At 38.5% G+C, this 21,113-nt stretch overlaps 1 protein-coding gene across 8 annotated transcripts in view; it reads left to right on the forward strand.

Annotated features, from left to right (window-relative positions):
* Positions 1 to 289: 289 nt before the first annotated feature.
* Positions 290 to 21,113, forward strand: part of LOC134146668 (core histone macro-H2A.1) — a 53,552-nt gene continuing 32,728 nt past the window's right edge. For 2 of the 8 annotated variants that reach the window (XM_062587107.1, XM_062587109.1), the window contains exons 1-2: positions 295 to 439; positions 9,776 to 9,976. In XM_062587107.1, the coding sequence (XP_062443091.1) occupies positions 9,805 to 9,976 (172 nt within the window). In that variant the 5' untranslated portion in view covers positions 295 to 439; positions 9,776 to 9,804. Of the gene's footprint in view, positions 440 to 9,775; positions 9,977 to 21,113 lie in introns of all 8 variants that reach the window. The other 6 variants (XM_062587106.1, XM_062587108.1, XM_062587110.1 and 3 more) reach the window with 5 other exon arrangements.

Here is a 21,113-nt window from a genome sequence, read left to right on the forward strand (position 1 = left end):
AGGAGTGTGGAGGAAACGGTGCCAAAGCCCTCGCTCCACGCGGGGACGCGGCTTTTGAATGGGGGGGGGGGGGGCTCGCTGTGAGGGCATCGCGCGCGCAGCCGTTGCACCAACGGCCGCCGCGAGGGGTTGGGGGGGGGAAGGGGCGGGGCCTCCCTCAGCGCGCGCGCGCCCGCTCCCTCCCCCCCCCCCACACACGCATAGAGGGCGCCACGCGGGGAGGGGCGGCCGCGCGCGGGCAGCGGAGCCGGGGCGGGGGGGGGTTAGACAGAGGGGAGGGATGTGACGCGCGGGCGCGCGGGGCATTGTGGGAGCTCGCCGCCAGCCCGTCGAGCCGCCGCCGTTGGCCCCCGCGGGCTGAGCCGAGGCAGCGCGAGCGGCAGCGCGAGCGGGGCCGCTGCCGGCCGCCGGGAGACATCTTGCCGCCGGGAGCCGCGCCGTAAGTCAGCGCCGGCGGCGAAGCGGGGCTGCCGTTCGTCGCCGGCCGCTTGGGGCGGGGAGGAAGGGGGGGCCCGGCGGCGGCGGCGGCGGCGCTCGGGCCCCTCGCCGCCAGCGCGGGGGCCTGAGGCGGCGCCCGCATCCCCTGAGGCGGGGGTCGGGGTGGGAGGGCGGCTTCAGCAGCTGGGGTGGACGAGGAGGGAAAAAAGGGTCTCACCCCCTCCCCCCATTTTGCTGGAAGGAGAATTAGGAATCCAAGCCGAGCTGAGGTTCATCTTCCCCCCCCCCCCCCCCCCGCCGCCTTTTTGGGGCTTGTTTTCCTGGTTTGTCTTCTCTGAAACCAGGAAATCCACTCCATTCCCAGCATAATGGTGGCAGTGGAATTTTATTTTTATTGAATCTGCATCTGGGTTATGGTATTAAGATTGGAATGAGTCCAGTGAACATCCAGCATACACTTGCATCGTACAGTGATTTCAAGGAATGATTAGATGTCTTGAACCAAGATTTCTCTCTTTTCTCTGCTTTTATGTACACTTATAGACTCTTCTGCTTCTCTTTTCCACCTCAAGTAACAGGACAGGAAAAGATAATATAGAGACACTACGAAAAGCACAGTTAAGCAGCAGAACATGTTTTCAGTAAATTCTACTTTGCAATGAAGAAACTGTGGCCTAAGAGTTATCTGCCAAATGTTAATGACTTTAAAAAGCAGGATGACATTTTTAAAACCATAAGCAAAGCAGTCAGAACCATCTAAGAGTAGTAGAAATAAACATTGTGCTAGGAACGGAGCCACTTATTATTTTAAAACTGTCACTTCTTGTATAGCCCGCAATATGTCTGCCTGCAGGATTTGAGCAACCTATACAGGCTGTCTCTGGGTGTGGGTGTTTCTCATAGGGGACTGCAAGTACTGCAAGATGCAGGTGAATGCAGGTTCTTTAAAGTAAGCATAAGGTGTTTTATATGAGTGTCTAGAGTTAGACAGAAAACCAACATGTTTGTGCATGTAGGAGACAGTAATGGGAACAAACTGTTTCTGTAATTATCTTCCAATAGTTCTTTTGTTTCCTATGTAATCTTTGGAAGTTGCAGAAGGCCCATGTATTTGCATATATGAAACAGGCTGTCAGGATCAGCTTATATGAAAGTACAATGGTGTAAGACTGAGTTTGCTTCATTTGTGTTACTGAAAGGAGATTAATTGTTGAAGTATACTTGGATGAGCCTTATCTTTTGACCATACAAATGAACAATCATTGTTTTTCCCCCACAACTATGTGTGTGTCACTTAGCAACAGGTCTGTAGAAAAATATTCAGATCTACTGCTCCCCCTCTATCTGTAAGAGTAGGGTAAAATAAATGAACTAAGGAGCAAGTGATTAATTAATAAATCAGCACCTGGGTTCTTATGCACAACTTGGATTTAAAAGATTTAGGCATAAACAGACAATTAAAGTTGCACTGACGAACATTTTAGCACAGCTGATTATGAGAAACTTTGAATCAAGGGGTCCCTAGACAACAGTCTTTTTTTAGCAGTCCAAGAGACAGTAATTGCATTGGTTTGGACCAAATGATAAGTCTAGGTTATTTTTCTGTGTTATGTGTCATAACCTTTCACACATAAGGCATGCATTTCTGATTGCTAATAAAGCCAAATGTTGACAGTGTAGATTTAACCATAATTAGGTCTAGAATTTAGTGATAAAACTAAAATTTACCTAATTATATTAACATAGGGAAAATGTTTAACCACTGCTTATTTTATAGATAAGCCTTACTAAAAAGAAAAAAAATGTCACTGCAAGCTTAAGTACTTGTTAAAGGAAACTTACATGTTTAAATTTCTCTTTAGGATTTTCCTGATTTTGTGGGTAAAATTCCAATACACAGCAAGCAACTTTAATAAAAGATATTTTCTTAATAAGATAGGTGAAATATTCACATTCCTGAAGAATGATCAAAATCTTGTTTACGCAAATTCAGAAGTATTTTTATACATCCTGGTCAGTCAGGATCAAGGCCAATGTCTTTTCTATATAAAAGGTAGTCCTGCTGCAGCAAGCTTATGCTATAAGGATAGGGATAAAGGAAGAGGGGAATGGATTTGATGCATAGCCCCCCACAGAATTTGAAATACGTTGAGTGAAGCAATACTGACTGATCCAGTGGACAGTCCAGTGGCCATTAGGTTTTATCAGCTCAGTGCTACCAATGGGTGAAATTGGAAAAGAAACATGCTAAATCCAGTGTTTATAGAAAGAATGTAGGGTTTGCTCGTTTGTTAGGGAAATGTGGCTTTTTTACCCAGTCTCCATGCTAAAAAGATGAAAGCCGGTATTCAGCTCATGGTCCTTGCTCTCAAAGGAGTGCAGATACTAGAATCATATCATTCACAGTCTCTTCAGTGAGTTGAGTCCTTGCACTTCCTCCTCTCAGCCCCTCCAGCCATATACAATATATTGTAAGTTTCATACTTCATCTAGATTTTGCCTTGAAAATGTCCACATTCTGTGGTGAATTTTTGCCTTCTTCCAAATATGTCAAGTGACTGAGTTCTTGAAATGTTATTTGAAACACTTTTCTGAACATAGATTGAACTTGTAAATGGTCCAGTGATTTAAGGTTCTCTTACTGAATTTTATGCTGCTTAACAAGCAAAATGCTTTAATGCAGAAATAGGCTTGTTTTTATGTTAGTATTCTCAACAGTGGTCAGTGCAGATGATTATTTTTACATTTTCCTGATTATTGGTGGCAGGATGCCCGAATAAAACTCGTCTTGCACTCCCAGTACTGTTCATACAGAAGGTTTGCATGTTAAGTGGGTATTTGTTTTGGTGTTTCAGAGCCATGGTGGGTGGGAGGGACTTTTGCCAGTTAAATAAAATTGTTTAATAGTATTCAGTTCTGCACACTGATTTGGCAAAGTATTCTTCTTCCCTCTCTCACTTTATTATTATGGGAAGATTTTAGCCTTCAAAAAAATGAAGATCTATGGGGCATTCCTAGATGAAGAATGTTCTCTCAGTTTTCCAAGTGAAAATAAATGCATGTGTAGTGCTACCTTTTCAAATTAGAAATTAATAACTGTTTTGCAATTAGTTTTATTCCTCTGTTCTGCCAGAGGTATTTTTATTTTTTACCTTTTCACAAAAATTACTGCTTTGATAGAACAGTTCAACTAAAAATTGAAATCAGTCAGACCAAATTATTTAGTGATTAACTCTTCTTTTATTGCTATGGTACCTAGGAACCATAGTTATAGACCAAAATACTGTTGTGTTAGGCAGTCATTATTAGAGACCATTTTATACGGGCTCTCTAAGCAGTGCATTTTATAGATATTCCAGACTAGCTTCTGATTAGCCAAGAATAGAGTAAGTTAGTTGTCAAAGCAAATTCAAATGCACCTCTTCAAAAAGAGTTCACTGAGCAGCTATTATTATAGAACATAAATAGATTTAAGATGGAATGGCAGCCCTTACGTTGTTAATCTTCTGAAACAGGAAGAAAACAGTGTTGCAGTTAATCTCTTGTGATACAAAAATAAACTTTTCAGTTTAGTTCTTGTACTGGGAAGAGAAGAAAAAAATCTGCTTAATCTTTGTGTTTATCCTGTTGGATATAAAGTTCTCCTGCATTCCATTACATTTACTGATAGGATCCTGTAGATCTAAATTTAATCATCTGTTTTGTTGAGTGCAGTTAATATGCCAATGTAAGCTGTTGATCAGAACAGTCACTGTCTGACAGCAATAGCATTCATAGTAATTTGTTAAGTCATTTAAGAACCAATATCTGACAGCTATTAATAGCAAGGGTTTTTTTTTTTTTTTTTTTGTTTGTTTGTTTGTTTGTTTGTTTTGGTTTTTTTTACTGTTGCTGTTTGATAAAGGGTCAAATTAACTGAGCTAATGAAGTACTGGTATTTGAGCCACTAGAAATCATTTTACTGGGATGTTCAGGCTGTACTCCCAAATTACATGATGTTAAACCTTTCAGAAAAACAGATGCCTATAGGCATTTTTGGGAAGATGGTGTTTAAGTAAGTTTTTAGGGGAGTATCTGTCTTCATACGGGAAAATTTTGCCAGAATTGTAACAGCCAATTTCAAACAGAAAATGTTTATTATACTGATTTCATTGATATCTGTGAATATTATTTTCTTTTAGAGAATTCATATCTAGCTTAAAGACCAGACAGCAGAGGAGCCTTGTAACGTAAGTCTTTGCTGTGAGCCAAGTTAGCTTACCATCAAATTCTCATTTCTGTGGATTTTGAGACCTTAGAAAACAGCATCAATCTAAATGCAGTCTTTAAGTGTTTTTCAAAAAGCTGTGAATCAGGTACTAAGTTCTGCAGCTAGGCTAATTCATGGCCAAGCACTGAAAACTATAGCACTGAGTTTGAATCAAAGTCGAAGATGAACTGGTAAATTCACTTCTCAGTGATAGCTCTTGATAAATCACACTGATAATTTTGTGAACTGTCACATTGAAATTAAACCATTCTATTTTCTAATCTTTGCAGAATTTGTGCATTGGTAAAAGTTTCTCAGTAACTTCATTGCAAAGGTGGGAGAGGGGAAAAAAAGAAAGGATTAATACATTAACTGTGATTTTTTTTTTCCTTCTCCTGCACAGATCTTTTCTGCTCTGCTATACATGATAAAGTTCTCTTTGGTTGGCACTGCCTCCCTCATCTGGTGGCTGGCAATGACTCAGCAAACAGCTCTGGCTCATTAATTTTGGTAGCATTCCAGAATTTCTGGTGTTAAAAAGATAACAGTTGAGAACACGTAAAGTACATGATTTTCTTCAGTTCTTGATCCATTGCTATTCCCTTAACATTTAACTTCAGTGAAATTTATTGTGGCTGTTGCAAGAGAGCTCTCTTCTTTCCCTTTTCTGTGGCCCTAGACTAGAACTAGGAAAGAGACTTAGAACTCCTTGGGCTATCCCTCTGCTCAAAGGCAGGACAAACAGGTTCTACAAAGTAATGATCCTGAACCCATAATTAAGCCTGAAAAAGCTCTTCTACTCTTCCTTGACAGGCTCTTTCCCCCCTTCTAAATTAAGTGGTTGGCAAAATTGAGAGTGGTACTTGAAACTCTCTTCACCCCTAACATCTAAAGATCTAGAAATTCATTGCATGTAAGAATAGGATCCCTGGGAGAAGCAGCTCTGAAGCTCGTTATCCCATTCCACTTTGTAATATTTAGCATTTCTAATGCTAAAAGTTCCAGATGTTCTTGCTTTGTTCAGTATATATGCCCTGTACCTTTCTGATTTGGGCTAAATTTTTCCTTCTAAATAAGCTTACAGCTGGAAAGTTCTTTGATGTACAATGTGAGAAAATCAAGTTAATGGTCAAAATCAGTCCAGGGTTATTCTAAGTATCAATGAGGGAAGTGGGGCCAGCAATATGAAATAAAGGCAGACATTAAACTCTAGAATTTGCAGAAGTGGTTAAAAAAAATCATTACGAAAGAAAAAAAATACACCATTTTGTGTATAGTTAAGTAGGCTTATATGGGTTTTAGATAGTCACACATGACAGGAGGCTTGTAGGTATTAAGCAGAAAATAGTATATTTAGGAGGAAGAATATCTGTACAACAGATGAAAGTTGATTGGAAATTAACAGCAAAACTATTTGCTCAAACGTGTTTAGGGAGGTTGGTTTAATAGGCTGATGACAATTAGCAGTACATTAACAAACCTAGCATCACTTTAGCTGCATGAAATAGAACAAGACACAGTGATATACAGTACTCCTTTCTTTTCCTGCCACAACTATTTCCTCTAACTCTTCCGTATGATGAGAATCATTTTCTTGAAACTAAAAATGAAAGGATAATGCTCTTTGAGCTCCTTATATAACCAGCTTCAGTATGGCCATCCATGTGTATCTTCCATTTATACCTTTAAATTGGGCAAGTTGCATTTACTGAGCTCCTTAAAAGGAGTGCTTAAAATAGTGCTGTATTGCTACGTATTTTCCTCATACTTTACTCCAAATGTGCTGACTGCTCACGTCACAGCTGGAATCATACTCCCTCCTTCCTCTACCCCCCACCCCCCTCCAAAAAAAAACATCATTAGGATAAAAGGACTTCCATATTCTTTTCCTACTATTCTGACTCTCCCATAAACTCAGTAAATTTAAGTCGATAGATTAAAACCATAACTATCTGCAGAGAAGCTTTGTGATATCTCAAATCTACTTCACTCCAAAAGGAGACCATATCCCATAGGAATTCCATGGGCCTTTTCCCCTGTCTACCCCTCAGCTGGCGTTACCCAGCTATTACCCAGTGGAGCTTCTGGAATTTTTCCAGAAAAAATCAGGGCTGTTATTTGCTTCTTTCTTTCTTCGTTCCCTTCTTGTTTGTACATAGAGCACAAGTTTTGTTTGCTCATTTTGGGAAAATACACAGTTCAGATTGAATTTGTTCATTTTAATGAGCATCTCTACTGAATTTGATCTGTGTTTTGTAGAGGTGGAAATACATTGTTTATTGTTGCCCATCTTAATTCATACTTACATGAGTTAGAAGATAGGACTAGCAGTTAATGAGGGGCATCCAGTTTCAGCTTTTACTTCCTCAGATTGCCTTGATCTGCTTCAAGCTCCTCACTTAGCTGTAGAAAGTGAATGGATTTCCTAAGGGAATAATTACCATCTTTAAGAAGGGTTGCATAATATAAAATGCATTTTATTGTGCATTGTGGATGTATAAAATCCAGTTTCTTTCTTATGGAAACATTTCATTATTAAACGCACAGTTCACTAGAAAACATGGTTTAGCACAGCTTTATATGAGTGAATTCTTAGTAACAGCTTAACTGTTACCACTGCTAATATTTCACTGTAGGAAGACTCCTGCATGCATAGCTCTATGAGGTTTCCTCTGCATCAGTAAAGAACCTGATGTTTGTTTCCATTGGCAAAGCTTGCAAGCTATTTAAGATTTCCAAATAATTACTACCTATATATCTTACTGTAAAGTCATGAAAATACAAGAATGTGCTAAATATTCTGACTTTTTTGGTGTCTGAGGACAGCCTTGAACACTTAGGCAACTGGTTCATAGAAATTTATTACTTAAGGCCTACGAGTTTTCCCTGGAAAAATTAGTTCTTAACATTCACTTGCAAGTTAGAAAACACAGGATTTATAGGAGAAGGTAGAAGCACAGGTATTTTTTCATATCTATATTTCTGCTGTTTGAGTCAGTAAACGTTTTTCACATTTGAGAGATTGATGAAAATAGACTGAGGACTACATGAATATTTGTAGGTAGAAAGTTCATACCCAACTTAAAGCCACAACACCTTTTCTGCTAGCAAAGACGGAGTTAACTAAATGACAGACTGCAAATTTTAAATTGAACATTTTTTAATTTTTTCTTTAATCAGTTGTGTGCTTCAATTTAGGCAATTTCTTAAGACAAGGAAATTGACTTCTGCTCTGCATGAAGTAGGAGTTAGAGCACTGAGTTCAGTGGAAGAAAGAGGAAGCATTTTTTTTTTTGGTGGCTCCTTCCTCCAAAGTTTCCTGACTGTTTTTTAATGTCAGTTTCATAAATGTAATCTGACCTGTATCAAAGCTAATAAAATAGGAATATTTGTTTTACCCATAACAAGCAATAAGCCTGTTGCACTTACTTTGCTTAGTCTGTTATCCAAGCATAGAACAGAAAGTGGAAGTGGAAAGGACAAGAAATGGTCAATATTCAAATGTTACTCTAGTTACCTTGAGTGGGATTTGTTTGGTACTTACGAAGCATGGATCTTAGTGACTCACTGAGATTTAAAAGACTGCAGGACATGTCAGCACAGATCAAAAGTTAGAACAGAAGTTGCAAAACTCAGAAGTAGGGTTGGGTGAACCTGTTTTGCCTATTTCAGAGTTCTCTGTCACTGTGGGTTCAGAAGTTTGGAAAATACGGTTAGTTGATACGGCAAACTTAGGTTTCAAGAATAAATTTCAGAATAAATGTAAGAGATTGAAAAGGGAAGCAGAGAACTGGTGTGACAGAAAAGCAGGCTGAAAAAAGTTGCACTGAAAGGGCTATAAACACACTAATTTCCTGTTCCTATCAGATAGGATTTGGGCAGCGAGGAAAGATCTAGAACATGCTGAGATACACGCATCACTAATGCATACCTCTGGCTTCCCCAGAGTTCAGACATGCTGGAGGGAAGGAGAGAGAGACATGGCAATCTCCTTTCCTCTGAATTAATTTTGAAAACCACAGTATTGCCTAAACCTTCAAAAGATATCTTGGCAGCCTACAAACCTGGATACCTCCACCCCTTCAGGTTTGTCAGCTTCTACTTACAGCCTCAGCAAAAATTGGCACGGGTTAGGGAGAGGGAGTGTATTTGACAGCTGTATCAGCAGTAGATTTCTTTGCTGAGATACAGTTGTAAATATCTGCTGGGTGTTTAGACCACTGTTATGTTAAGGGAAGGTAGCAGATTGAAGTTTATCAGATTCCTAGAAGGCATGTCTTAGTGGTGCAGGTATCAGTGTGGAGACAGCTGGCTTCCGGTAGGTTCAAATGTCAAAAGGTTTATCGCAGGTATTTGTCAAAAATAGCACTTTTAATGTACGGATGTAGTTTACCCTGCATAAGTCTTTGTTCTATAAATTCACATATGCTTGAAAAGCCAGTCCTTTAAAGGAGATAAATATGCTTTATGAAAGGTTTTAGTGGATGCAGTTACCTGGTTTAATAGGCACAGTCATTAATGAGTGGTGCAATTATACCACAGTTCAAATGTACAGTGAACAGTTTTTCCAGGAGAGCAAAGGTTTGTGTCAGTTCTTGGAGAGAACATTCTCTGCTTTCATGTTAAAGGTCTATTTTAGATGCTAGGTAGTTATCGCACTTCACTCTATTTATGGTGTCACTATTAAGCTGTTAGGAGTTACTGAAAAGTAGTTCCAAAGCAGATTTAGAGAAAATCAGTTCTCTGACTTATGTTTTTAATATATAAAACTATGCCAAAGTTACAGTGGCAAGTAAACATTCTGCATAAAATAGCATTCTAGATTCTTGTTGTACATACTCTAAAAAGCACAACTTGTCTATACATTTTAGGCACCCTAAATCATTGCCTACCCAAAAAAATTTGTCTTGAAGTTCAGTATATGGTCTTTCAGCATCAGTCCAAAAAACTTTATTTTATAAAATAAGTGAACTTATTTGCAGTTTTATAGGAAGAGTGAAATTACTACTTGAAAACATTCAAATGTTTTATTCCTTATTGGTAACTTTTTTCCCCTCTCCATTTTTTTTCCTTCTTTTTCAAATATAGAGTGCTGTTCCAGACCCAATACAGACAAAATGTCCAGCAGGGGTGGAAAGAAGAAGTCAACCAAGACTTCCCGCTCTGCAAAGGCTGGGGTCATATTCCCTGTTGGAAGAATGCTACGTTATATTAAGAAAGGTCACCCAAAGTACAGAATTGGTGTTGGTGCTCCAGTGTACATGGCTGCTGTACTTGAATATCTGACTGGTAGGTTTGGCAAAACAATGTGAAATGTGAAATAACAGTGTTTAAAGTAAGAATACAAGCTGAATTTGCACAGTATACTAACAGAAATAAAAAAGTGATCCGTTGATTTAGAGAGGACTGGAAAAGTTGCAGCTGAAGTAATTGCTATGCTGGTTGTACATCTAAGCCTAGACCAAGGTACCCCAACCCTATTTCAGAGCCTTAATGGATTTTGTGCATTCCAGTTTGGGATTTGATTTGACCTGTTGTAAACACTTTCTGCACAGGCAATCAGAGGGATTCTTAATACCATCAATGACTATGTACTGGATTGTCCACATTGTAGTCCTTCCTGCTTTTATTTTCTGTCTGATGGCTTTGTTTGGGTTATAATTGTCTGCTAAGAATATACATTCTTTTTAAATAGCATCTCCTCTGTGTTTACCCAGGGCTGAGATTGCTTATAGCATTGTTTAAGCCTTTTTTCCTCAGTTTATAGATTGTTTGAGTCTATATATGCCTTTTGCAATTTGTTTGATTGAATCTGTGTATAAATGCATATTCTGTTCTGCCCCAAATCAGCATAGTTTATTTGCTCATATTTGTAGTTCTTTTTCCATTCCTCTCATTACATCTGAATGAAAACACCTCGAATAATGTATGTAATCGTGGTACTGTCTTGGAGAAGAAAGGACGACTTCTCCATTTAATAAAAAGAAGTTTGGAAGGAAAACAGCACTTTGGCTAAGGACATAAAGGGTAATCTATAACAGATAGCCCAGATGTTAAAGACCTTTAACATAGCAATTCTCCTCTCATACAAGCCTTAAGACATTGCGAGTTTAACATAACCTGATTCCAACAGAAAGTGAAAATGAATCCCAATTGTAATAGCAGCAAAACAGGAACATTCAACTTTTTATTTTATTTTTGCAAAATGATATAAGCCCAGTCACATTCACATGGCTAGGTTTGGCTCAGACATACATATAGGCTAGAGATTTAGCAGAAAGTATCAGTGCTAGATGGGCTGGTATGTGGAAACAGATTCTGTTAGTATGACTAAGGGAAAAAAAGCTTGAGATGGATCTCATTTCTCATAGCAGCATTTCATTTTTAGAGTGCATCTGTTTCTGTTCCAGCAGATACAAACATTTCAAAGAACAATAGCCTTTACGCTGTAATGGTAAACTGTATAAAGAGGAAGAGATACTGTTCGTTCGTTCTTTGATTCAAGTACAAAGTAGAAGAGCAGTGTTTTAACTACTGCTGGGAGTTTTTAAAACTGAAGTGACCTGACTCTCACAACTATGATCCTCTATACCTGAAACAATTTTAGATACATTTTATAGTAGATACTGGCAATAAAGAAGAGAAGGAGTCTAAAAAATATTCTGTAAAGTTTCTTCCTCCACTAAAATTAAAAATCGGTAGCACAAGAAAGCAATTAAGAGACCTTGATTTCTATAAAGTACTTATGTTACTGTATTGAATTTTCTTTGCTCAGCTATCTGACTTCTTTTCTTCATGTGTTGGTGTTCAGTTTTATTTATTTGGGCCTCTTTTTTGAAAGAATGCTTTTAAACTTCATAGATGTCTTTAGGAAAAGAAAAAGTATTTCCTCCAGGCTAGGTTCCTGCCTACAGCTATAACAACTCAATAAAATCCTTCTTAGGATGAAGGGTGCTTTGAATGCTGTCTTTTTAAAGAAACAGAGCAACGCAGGTGAGCTTAAGGCACTGCTAATGAGCAGCACATGTTATTAGTTAAATATTTGATTTAAAGGCTTTCCCAGGCAGTGATAGTGTACGCACTGGAGAACAGACTGGGAAAAGGTGTTTGTTTAAGTGCTCTGTATTCTGGGGAACTGTCTGGAGAGATGAAAACCCAATGCACCCTTTTAAAAAAGAGGAGAAGAAAAAAAGATGAGGGGGAAGAAGAGCACAAAAGGGAAGAGCATCTTTTTATTCTTCCTTATTTTTTTTTTAAGTTTATGAAGGTAAACTTTTATTTACCTAAGTGTTTTTTTTTCCCTCTAAAGAGTAGGTAGATAGTGCTAGTATTCTGAGGTTTTCTTTCATTCTTATCATAGAATCCCAGAACAGTTGAGGTTGGAAGGGGTCTCTGGAGATCACCTAGTCCAACCCCCGTGCTCAGGCAAGGTTACCTAAAGCGTGTTGCACAGGATCAAATCTGGGCAGATTTTGAATATCTCCAGAGAAGGAGACTCTACAACCTCTCTGGGCAACCTGTTCAATGCTCTGTCACTCTCACAGTAAAGAAGTTTTTCCTCACGTTCAGATGGAACTTCCTGTGTTTCAGTTTGTGCCTATTGCCTCTTGTCCCATTGCTTGGCACTACTAGAAAGAATCTGGCCCCATTCTCTTTAATACCTTCCCTTAAAATATTTGTAGACATTGATAAGATCCCCCTCTCAGTCTCCTCTTGTGCAGATTAAACAGGCCCAGATCTTTCAGCATTTCTTCATAAGAGAGATGCTGCAGTTCTCTCATACTCTTTGTAGCCGTACCTTGGACTCTCTCCAGTAGTTCCATATCTCTCTTGTATTGGGGAGCCCAGAACTGGAGACAGTATTCGAGATGTGGCCTCATCAGGGCTGAGCAGAGGGGCAGGATCACTTCCCTCAACCTGCTGATGATATTCTTCCTAATGCAGCCCAGGATACCATTGGCCTTCTTAGCTACAAGGGCACAATGCTAGCTCATGGTTAACTTGTCCACCAGGATTTCCAAGTCCTTCTCTGCAGAGCTGCTTTCCAGCAGGTCAGTTCCCAACTTGCTGGGAGATGATATTCAAGATGAAGCTGTTCCATCACCTTTCCAGGGACAGAGGTGAGACTGACTGGCCTGTAGTTTCCTGGGTCCTCCTTCCTGCCCTTTTTGAAGACTGGAGTGACACTGGCTTTCTTCCAGTCCTCAGGCACCTTTCCTGTTCTCCATGACCATTCAAAAAAGATAGAGTGGCCTAGCAATAACATCTGCCAGCTTCCTCAGCACTCATGGGTGCATCCTGTAGGGCCCCAGGGATTTGTGGGTCTCCAGTTTGCCTGAATGATCTCTAACCCAATCCTCCTTGACCAAGGAAATATCTTAATTTCTCCAGACTTTGTCTCGTCTCCAGAGTGTGGGATTCCTAAGGGCTGGCCTTAGCAGACTGAAGCAAAGAAGCATTCAGTAACTCTGCTTTCTCTATATCCTTCATCACCAGGGCCTCTACCCCATTCAGCAGTGGGCCCACGCTTTCCCCAGTCTTCCTCTTGCTACTGATGTATCTGGAGAAGCCAGATACATGTTGTCCTTGATGTTCCTTGCCAGATTTAATTCCAAATGGGCCTTAGCCCTCCTTGTCGCATCCTTGCATACTCTAAGAGTGTTCCTATATTCTTCTCAAGTGGCCTGTCCCTCCTTCCACGTTCTGTGTACTTCCTTCTTCTGCTTGAGTTTTGCTAGGAGCTCCTTGTTCATCCATGCAGGTCTCCTGCCCCCTATTCTTGACTTCTTACTCATAGAGATGCACTAATCTTGAGTGTTTGAATATTAACCCGCTCTCTTGGACACCCCCACCGCCGCTTTCTTCTAGGGCCTTGTAGGTATCTAACCCATAGGATTCTTCCAAGTAGATCCCTGAGACCAAAGTTTGCTGTCCTGAAGTCCAGGGTTGCAATCCTACTTATTGCCCTGCTTCCTCCACACAGGATACAGCGATGCATCTCAGAAACACAGCTAGTCCTTTTTTTCCACACTGAGTTAGTAGTAGTTGTGTTATACCTGTTTCTATCTGATCATTTTCTTTCTTTCTCTTTTTGTAAAAACTTCCCATACTCTGCATAGCATAGCTTTTCTTCAGCATTTAATGCTTGGAAGTATCTGAACTTTAGGTCATTCATCTTTTTTGGTATGACTCAGAAACACTTCCTTGAAATGGGATGCTGAAGGATTTTTGTTTTGTGCTCTATTTACCTCTTGGCAGTTATTACTTCATAAAAACAGGGAAATTTTGACTTCTGTCTTGGAGAGTTTTTAAAGATACTTATGTCAGCAGATGGTCTGATACTAAATCAAGGAGTTTGAACCTCTTCAAAATAAAAGCAGGAATGTGATATGATAGAAATGAGACTGATACAAAGTGGCATGCTAATAAACTGACAAAGTCAAAAAAACCACAATCCTATGCATCTAGGAAGGATAGGAGAAACTTCAAATAGAAAATGTAGAAAAGAAAATGTTCAGAAAAGACTTGAGAGGGGAAATGAGAAATTATATAATAGAAAGTAACAGTATGGTTTGAAAACTACCTTGTGTGTACAGAATATGGCATAGCCTTTAATCCTTTAGAAGATGAAGTGCTAAATTTGCTGGCCTTTTCTAAAGTTTAAATCTGGATGTAGATCTGAAATTAGCCCATAATGTGCTCAGATTTGGGATTTTGGTTTGGTTCAACTTGGGACTTGAACTTCTGTAATGCTTCCAGCTGTTCAGACTTGTAATTCTGTTCTGAATCCATCTGTAGTTATACACTTCGTACTTTGAAGGTAACTTACTGTTACCATATTTGCACCGCTTTTCATCAAACAGTAAAAGTTCACATTCTATCATTTATTTTAGCATGTCTACTCATTTGTAATTTAAGCATTTTTTCAGTCTGTATCCTGCGAAGTGTTTCTCAAACTATCTTTCTGTTTTTATTGTGCTTGTTATATTAGCATGTTTATATACTATACAATTCCACTAACAAGAACACACACGGTTTTAGCACACAGGAATTAACTCTGGTTGCTTCAGTCGCTGTGAACTAAAAAGTGTGCATCTTTGCTGTGCTGCTTTTCAGTCTCTTGGGTTCTGACAGCTTCTTCTGCAGGGGCTGGCTGACGTATGTCTCCCCTGTGTTGTCTGTAATAAAAGAACTATTATATTATTAGGCATACAATTTGTCTTCAGCTAATGAAGTGATTTTCCTTATTTCACATTTCGATATACTTGATATCTAAAATAGAACTTAAGTTGGACAGTGAGTATTCTCCTCCTCTTACTTATTCATTGAAGACCTCTTACTTATTCATTGAAGATTCTTTTGCTACCTAGAAGTAATATTACAAAATAGTTGTCGTTGGTACATCCAGCATATGTAGATATTGGTTTCTGTAACCACATCTCAAGATCACTCTTTCTTGTGTGTTTCATCTAAGGAAATAATGTGTAACATCCATTGTATGCAGGTTGCAAATGTATTTATGGTTGAACATGGAGAAGATAGCTTTGTGTTTTAACAAAACTGAAGCAAGTGGCTATACTTTCTTTCTCTGCCCTGAGGGAACACCCCTGAGGGAACAGTGTGGATGCTGAAGAACTATAATTCAGTGTTCTTCCATTCCTCATTTATAGTAGTACATATAGTCCTGCCTATCTTAGAGGAATCCTGTAGTCAAAATGTTTGATCAAGTTCCACTTATGCTGCAGAACTAATTTAAGCATTGTTAACCAGCTTACATTGGCAAGAAGTTCTGTGTTAGTAATTCCTTTTGTCATCTTTCCTTATTGTGGTGTTGTCTTATGATGGTCCATTGCCTAATTAGCTGCCCTAACCTGTTTTTTAAATAACTACAATCCACTCCTTTATTTTCTCTGTAAAGTAGTGCATCGGTGCCAGTTTGTCTCAAATAAAATACTAAGACAATCCAAAGGATGGCCGCAGACTTCAGCTGGAGTCTTGCAGTCACTCAGGTGAAGTTTTATGATTTGTATTTTTCATAACTGATCCAGCCACACATGAAAGCAGATGTCTTCTTTTCAGACTTATAACTTGCTAGAGCTATAATGTAGTAGAAACTTCTTACTAACTGGGAAAGATATGCTTGCCCTTGAAAAAATAGAAGTCTCCTGAGCATATTTAAAGGCAGTAAGAACCAGGCCTGCAAGTAATTTCTGCCCTCAATCCTCCAATGGTCTTCTCTACATTGTAAATAATTTTCAATTGCCAAAGTGTCATAGCAAATGAGGAGAAGGAGAAGTTTATAAAACAGCAGGAGAACAGGAATACAGAAGAAAAAGGACTTTGATTTATACTTGTTCTGTACTTGCTAAAGTGAGGTAGGAGAAAACATTGATTGTCTGTTTTATCCATTAAATATTTTTTTCTCAGCTGGATTTTATTGCTCATTGTGTACTGTTGATCATGTATTTTGTTAAAATGTAAAATAAGCATCTTTTGAATCCCAGAGTTAAAATTCCCTCTAAGGCATTCTAGTGCTTACCCGAGCTTTTGTTTTCGGGCTCTCTGACACCATCAGAATCCCTTCATAGAGGTTCATGTGCTGGAGCTCAGTTGTTTGCTTTTTCATCTTGATTAATTTTAGATGTGGAGAACTTTCTCATGTCAGCTGCTGATGGGCTGAAAAATGAAAGTCCTTCTTGAATGCAGAAAATTTAACTGCTCACTTTAGATGCTTGCTTTTTGATATGCAAGCTGATCAACTTGAACTGCTGTTCACCTCTCGTGTTCTGCATGCTGCTGAAAAATCTTACAGGGTCATAGAGGAAGACAATGATTTGCCTTGTTTTCCAAAGCAGATGTCCTGGTGAACTTCCTCTTTGAGGCAGAGGGGGTAGCTCAGAGTTCCACAGTAAAAAAGCATTTGGTTAAAAGCAGATTCACAGATTCAAGTTCCAGGCATTCTGAGACTACCGTAAATAATGGTCCTTGGGAAGTAATTGAATTTAAGAAGAGAAAAAAATTGACCAGTATCTTTTTGGTACGGTTGAAACATGCATTCGCTACCAAAATACATTTCTTCTAATTAAACAGGGAGCTTTAGAAACACTAATGTCTGTTACAGTGCCATACCACAAGCAGTGTCCCAAAAGAGGTTTAAAATAAAGAGGATTGTAGAACCCATGCCTTACTTCAGTAAGTGTGAAAATACCTCTTCAAAAGTTAAGAAAGAAAACTCTTGACAGGGCAAAAATAGCGGAAATAAGAATTTCTAATTTAGTTTCATTAAGCTTAAGTGATTCTGGTTACTCCCTATGATTGAAAATGTTCAGTCAGAAACAGGATGTTTCAAATTGATAATGTATTTATAATTGTGAACTGTATTTGTATATTTTACATTTCTAGTATTGCAAAGTACTTGGAAGATGAAAGAAAATAATCGAAGTGATGCAGTGTGTTTCTAATATGGACTAATACTTGAGTTAATACAGCAGGATTTTTATGGCAATAGCCCTGAAAGCAGAGAGCTTTCAAAAACTCCATTGTGGCATTACTTTTACGTAAGACTTATGTCATTCTTTTAGCAGAAGTGAGATTGTCACAGTTCAAAATCGATTGCTGTACTTGTAAGAAGTACCTCTTTAGCTTTAAAACTTTGTAATATTAACTGAATGTCTGACTTTTCTTCTGAACTTATAAAAACATGAATCACTGTGGTTCAAATTTATATAAATGAAGAGTTTTCTTTCACTGGTAAGCCTCTCTCCTTAACTTCAACCCTATAAACACTTAAGCGCATGCTTAGTTTAACTTGTAGTCCTGTAAACTTCACCGGATCTGCTAGTTATAAAACCTAAGCTTGCACAAAAGGACTTGCCAGATCACAGACCTACTGTATGCTCCAAGCCACACAAATCAGGTTTGACAAATGACAATAACAGCAAAAGCATTTTCGTACATTTCATCCATTTAAAGCCCTCATGGTACTTACTGATATGTCAACATATATACTTGCTTCAAAAGGATAAATAAGTGTTGGAATTCAGATTGTGATGAGTGTCACACAGAGTTAATGTAAAAAATGCTAGGCCAAGTTGGTTGGTTTTTTTGTCTTTGTCACTGAACTATATTCTCTGTGAAATTTGAGTACTTAAATCTAAAAATCTGTATTTTGTTTTCTTGCTTTTATTCTAGTAACAGCCATTATATCTATTTTTTGGCTAAATTACAATTAAGTAATGATTTCTGTCAGTTGCTGCTCAGTTCAATATTGGTATCATCCTTTGTTTTGAAGAACTGAGGTGTGTAAGTAAAACATAAAACAAAAAAATACTGACTTTGTTACACATTTTTTTCCTAATCCTGCTCTTATCTTTGTCATAAGAACCTGTATCTCTTATTGAGAAGAACAAAAGAGTACGTAAAGCTTAACGCTCTTCATCTTGGCCCTGTATTTTTGGGACTGACAGCTGCAGCACAGATAGCTAGAAAGCAGGAGGATATCCTACCTTTGTAGAGTAGTGCACAATATTTAGCAAGCTAACCAGATTTAGATTTTGAGTTGAGCTGGAGAGCAAAACTGTTCTGAATTTCAGAAGAACTTTTGTTGGGTCATGAAAATGCATTTGTACATGTATTGTATGAACTACAATTGTACAACTACAAATACAGCTAAACAATTCATCTTCAGGATGAGATGGTCCAAACTAATATCTCCCTTCCAGACCAGTCTAGGTAAAAAGAACTACTATCTCTATGTTTACAGTACGGAAAACTGATAGCTCTGAGAACAGATCTTTAATGTGCTCTGTCATTTACAAATGTCAGTATTGGAATGCTCAACACTGAAAAAGAGAGGTCACTGAGCAGTCTATTTGTATGGTAACCTGTATGCAAACGTAGGCAAGCGGTCATCCCCTTTAGGATTAAAAGTTGTAGACCATGCTTATGGGGCTGCGTACTCTGTTCCAGGATGCAGAGTTGGAAGTTTCGTAGCTAGTGACCTGGATGTGAGCTCCTAATCCTACTTTTAAGCCAAATGGGTTGGTGCAATCCAAAAGCATAAAAGCAGAGACATCCAAGGTGGAAACAGAGAAGTTAGATTACTTCTGTATTTTTAACTGATGTGAGCAAAGCTGTGATAGTGTAACCTGTTCTGGTGTCTTCCATTCAAGCAGGATGCTACTTAGAGGTTGGGTTCAGATTGGAACTAAATCTAATCCTACAGGCTCAAAAACACTGATGTTTCAAGAAGTAAAAGTATGATTTTACCTTTGTGTACTTATAAGGAGAACAGTATTTCAGCATACTTCTGCTTAACTGAATAACGTGTTAAGAAAATTTTGTGTATGAAGGTTGAAGTGAGCCCAGTACAAGATGCAAAATGTAACAGAATTTTAAGGCTGTGCTTTGTCACTGATAAATTGTTCTGTATGACTCAGGCATTTTTAAAATACATGTTGGGCTCTTTTCTAAACAGTATGTATTGTAGTTCAGGGGCAAATTGCATCAGGTAAGTCCCACGATCTTGTCAGAGATGAGAACAGAGAGCATAATTGGTCAGTCCTTCAGGCCTGTACCTCCTGGTCTTCTTTCCCCATTGAATTTGCCCTTAACCAACTTCTAATTTTCCCTATTTTCCCTGAGTTATATCCCATTTTTAGATATGTGAACTCATGTTAGGCTGATGGAGGTTTGGTCTCAGTAAAACGCTGGCATTTATGGTATTGGTCCCTCCTTTCACATAACTCTGTTATCCCTACCTTGTAGATTATGTGAAATAATACAGGATGTTGCTAGGATAAATCAGCACTTATACTTGAAAATATCAAGCGCAGTAAATTATTTTTAACTCTTTAGATGTGAGAGACCATGCATATATAAATGCTTTCATTATTCCAGATTATCTTTCTCCCGTCTCCAGAATCAGTGCTGTATTTCTTTTGTGTTCTTGAGTGTCCGTGACCTATAATACTGAGTTTCAATCACAAGCCAGACTGCACAGTTGGAATCTGTATGGGAGTTCTCAAACAGTTTGAAGGGATCCTGCTTCAGGGCTATGAGACAGTTTTTCAATAGCACCTAACTTTTATGAATTTGGACTTCAGCTTGAGTGCGTCAGAACTGGTTTGTTCTTACCTTTTCTTAATGGCACATGGCTAAGGGCTAGTTTCTTTTCTCAGACTTTCTCAAAATTTAGAGGTACTAACATCAAGAATTCTAAGAACACTTTCTCCTTTCTTTTTTTTTTTTTTTTTTTTTTTTTTTTTTTTTTTTTTCTTTCTCTTTCCATAAGGATTCTTTAAGTGTGCTTGAGTCATGTTACATGTTTGCCTTGGGTCTTCATTCTTTTTTTCTACACTATATTTATCCCTAATTTTCTTTCAAGGTTGAAACTCCATGTGGATTCTTAGGTGCAGTTGGATGAAATGGTCCATCCTCAGCATAAACTTCACCGGGAGGAAAAAAATAAATTTAGGGGCTATGCAGTGAAATACAATATTTTTAAAATAAACTGAGAGGAGGTACTTTTCCTCAGAATTGCAGAATGTCTGTGATGTAGTAAGGCTAGTTATCACAAGATGCTGTGGATGCCAAAAGCTTGAATGGTTTCAGAAAGCAATTAGACACATTCATGGAAGAATAATTCACTGAGGGACTGGACGTAAAGATAGCATTTCTAATTTGGAAAGTCCCTAAGCTACAGAGGCTGGAATAAGAGGGAATTTTCTGGAAAAATACCGTTTTAAGTTTGCCTGTTCTTCTAATCCTCTTGAGCTCTTGGGCATTGGTTGGGGACAGGATATTGCGTTAGATGGATATTCTGCTTTGATAAAGTTATAACTAGTCTTATATTAAGTTAATTTAACCTACCCTGGAACACTCAAAGAAACAGAACTTTTTACATAGTATGTTCTCCAGAGATAGAGATTTTTCAAAAAATAATAACTAAATAACGTTACATGCCCCTGTAACGCTTCTTTAAAGTAGAAGAGAAATATTTACAAATATTTTTCCCTATTAAATAATAACAACTGTATTTGCTCATGGATGTTTGTATTTATTATGATTTCCTTTACTGTCTTGATACAAAAAAAGATTTGGTATGGGAAAAAGAGACAACAGTTTTATGAGAGTGGTAATATTTTCAATAATAAATACTGAATCCCACTTCGGTTTATTTAGTGTCAGAGGCAGTGTCTAAGAAAAGTACCAGATCGTTTTGAAAGGAGCACACTACAAAAACGAGAGCACAGCATGTGCAGACTGCATCAAGTTTGGTGATAGCTTAGTAAAGTCCTTGAGACTGACTTGTACACCTCGCTGGGCCATGCATGGGCACGGCTACACACAACATTGATACACGTATCTGTTTCCTCTTTCTGCTCAGTCCCAGAGTTTGGAAACATTTCAGTAAAATCCAGACTTT

This window comes from Rhea pennata, chromosome 14 (genome assembly GCF_028389875.1).
Source record: "Rhea pennata isolate bPtePen1 chromosome 14, bPtePen1.pri, whole genome shotgun sequence".
NCBI classification, from domain to species: domain Eukaryota; kingdom Metazoa; phylum Chordata; class Aves; order Rheiformes; family Rheidae; genus Rhea; species Rhea pennata.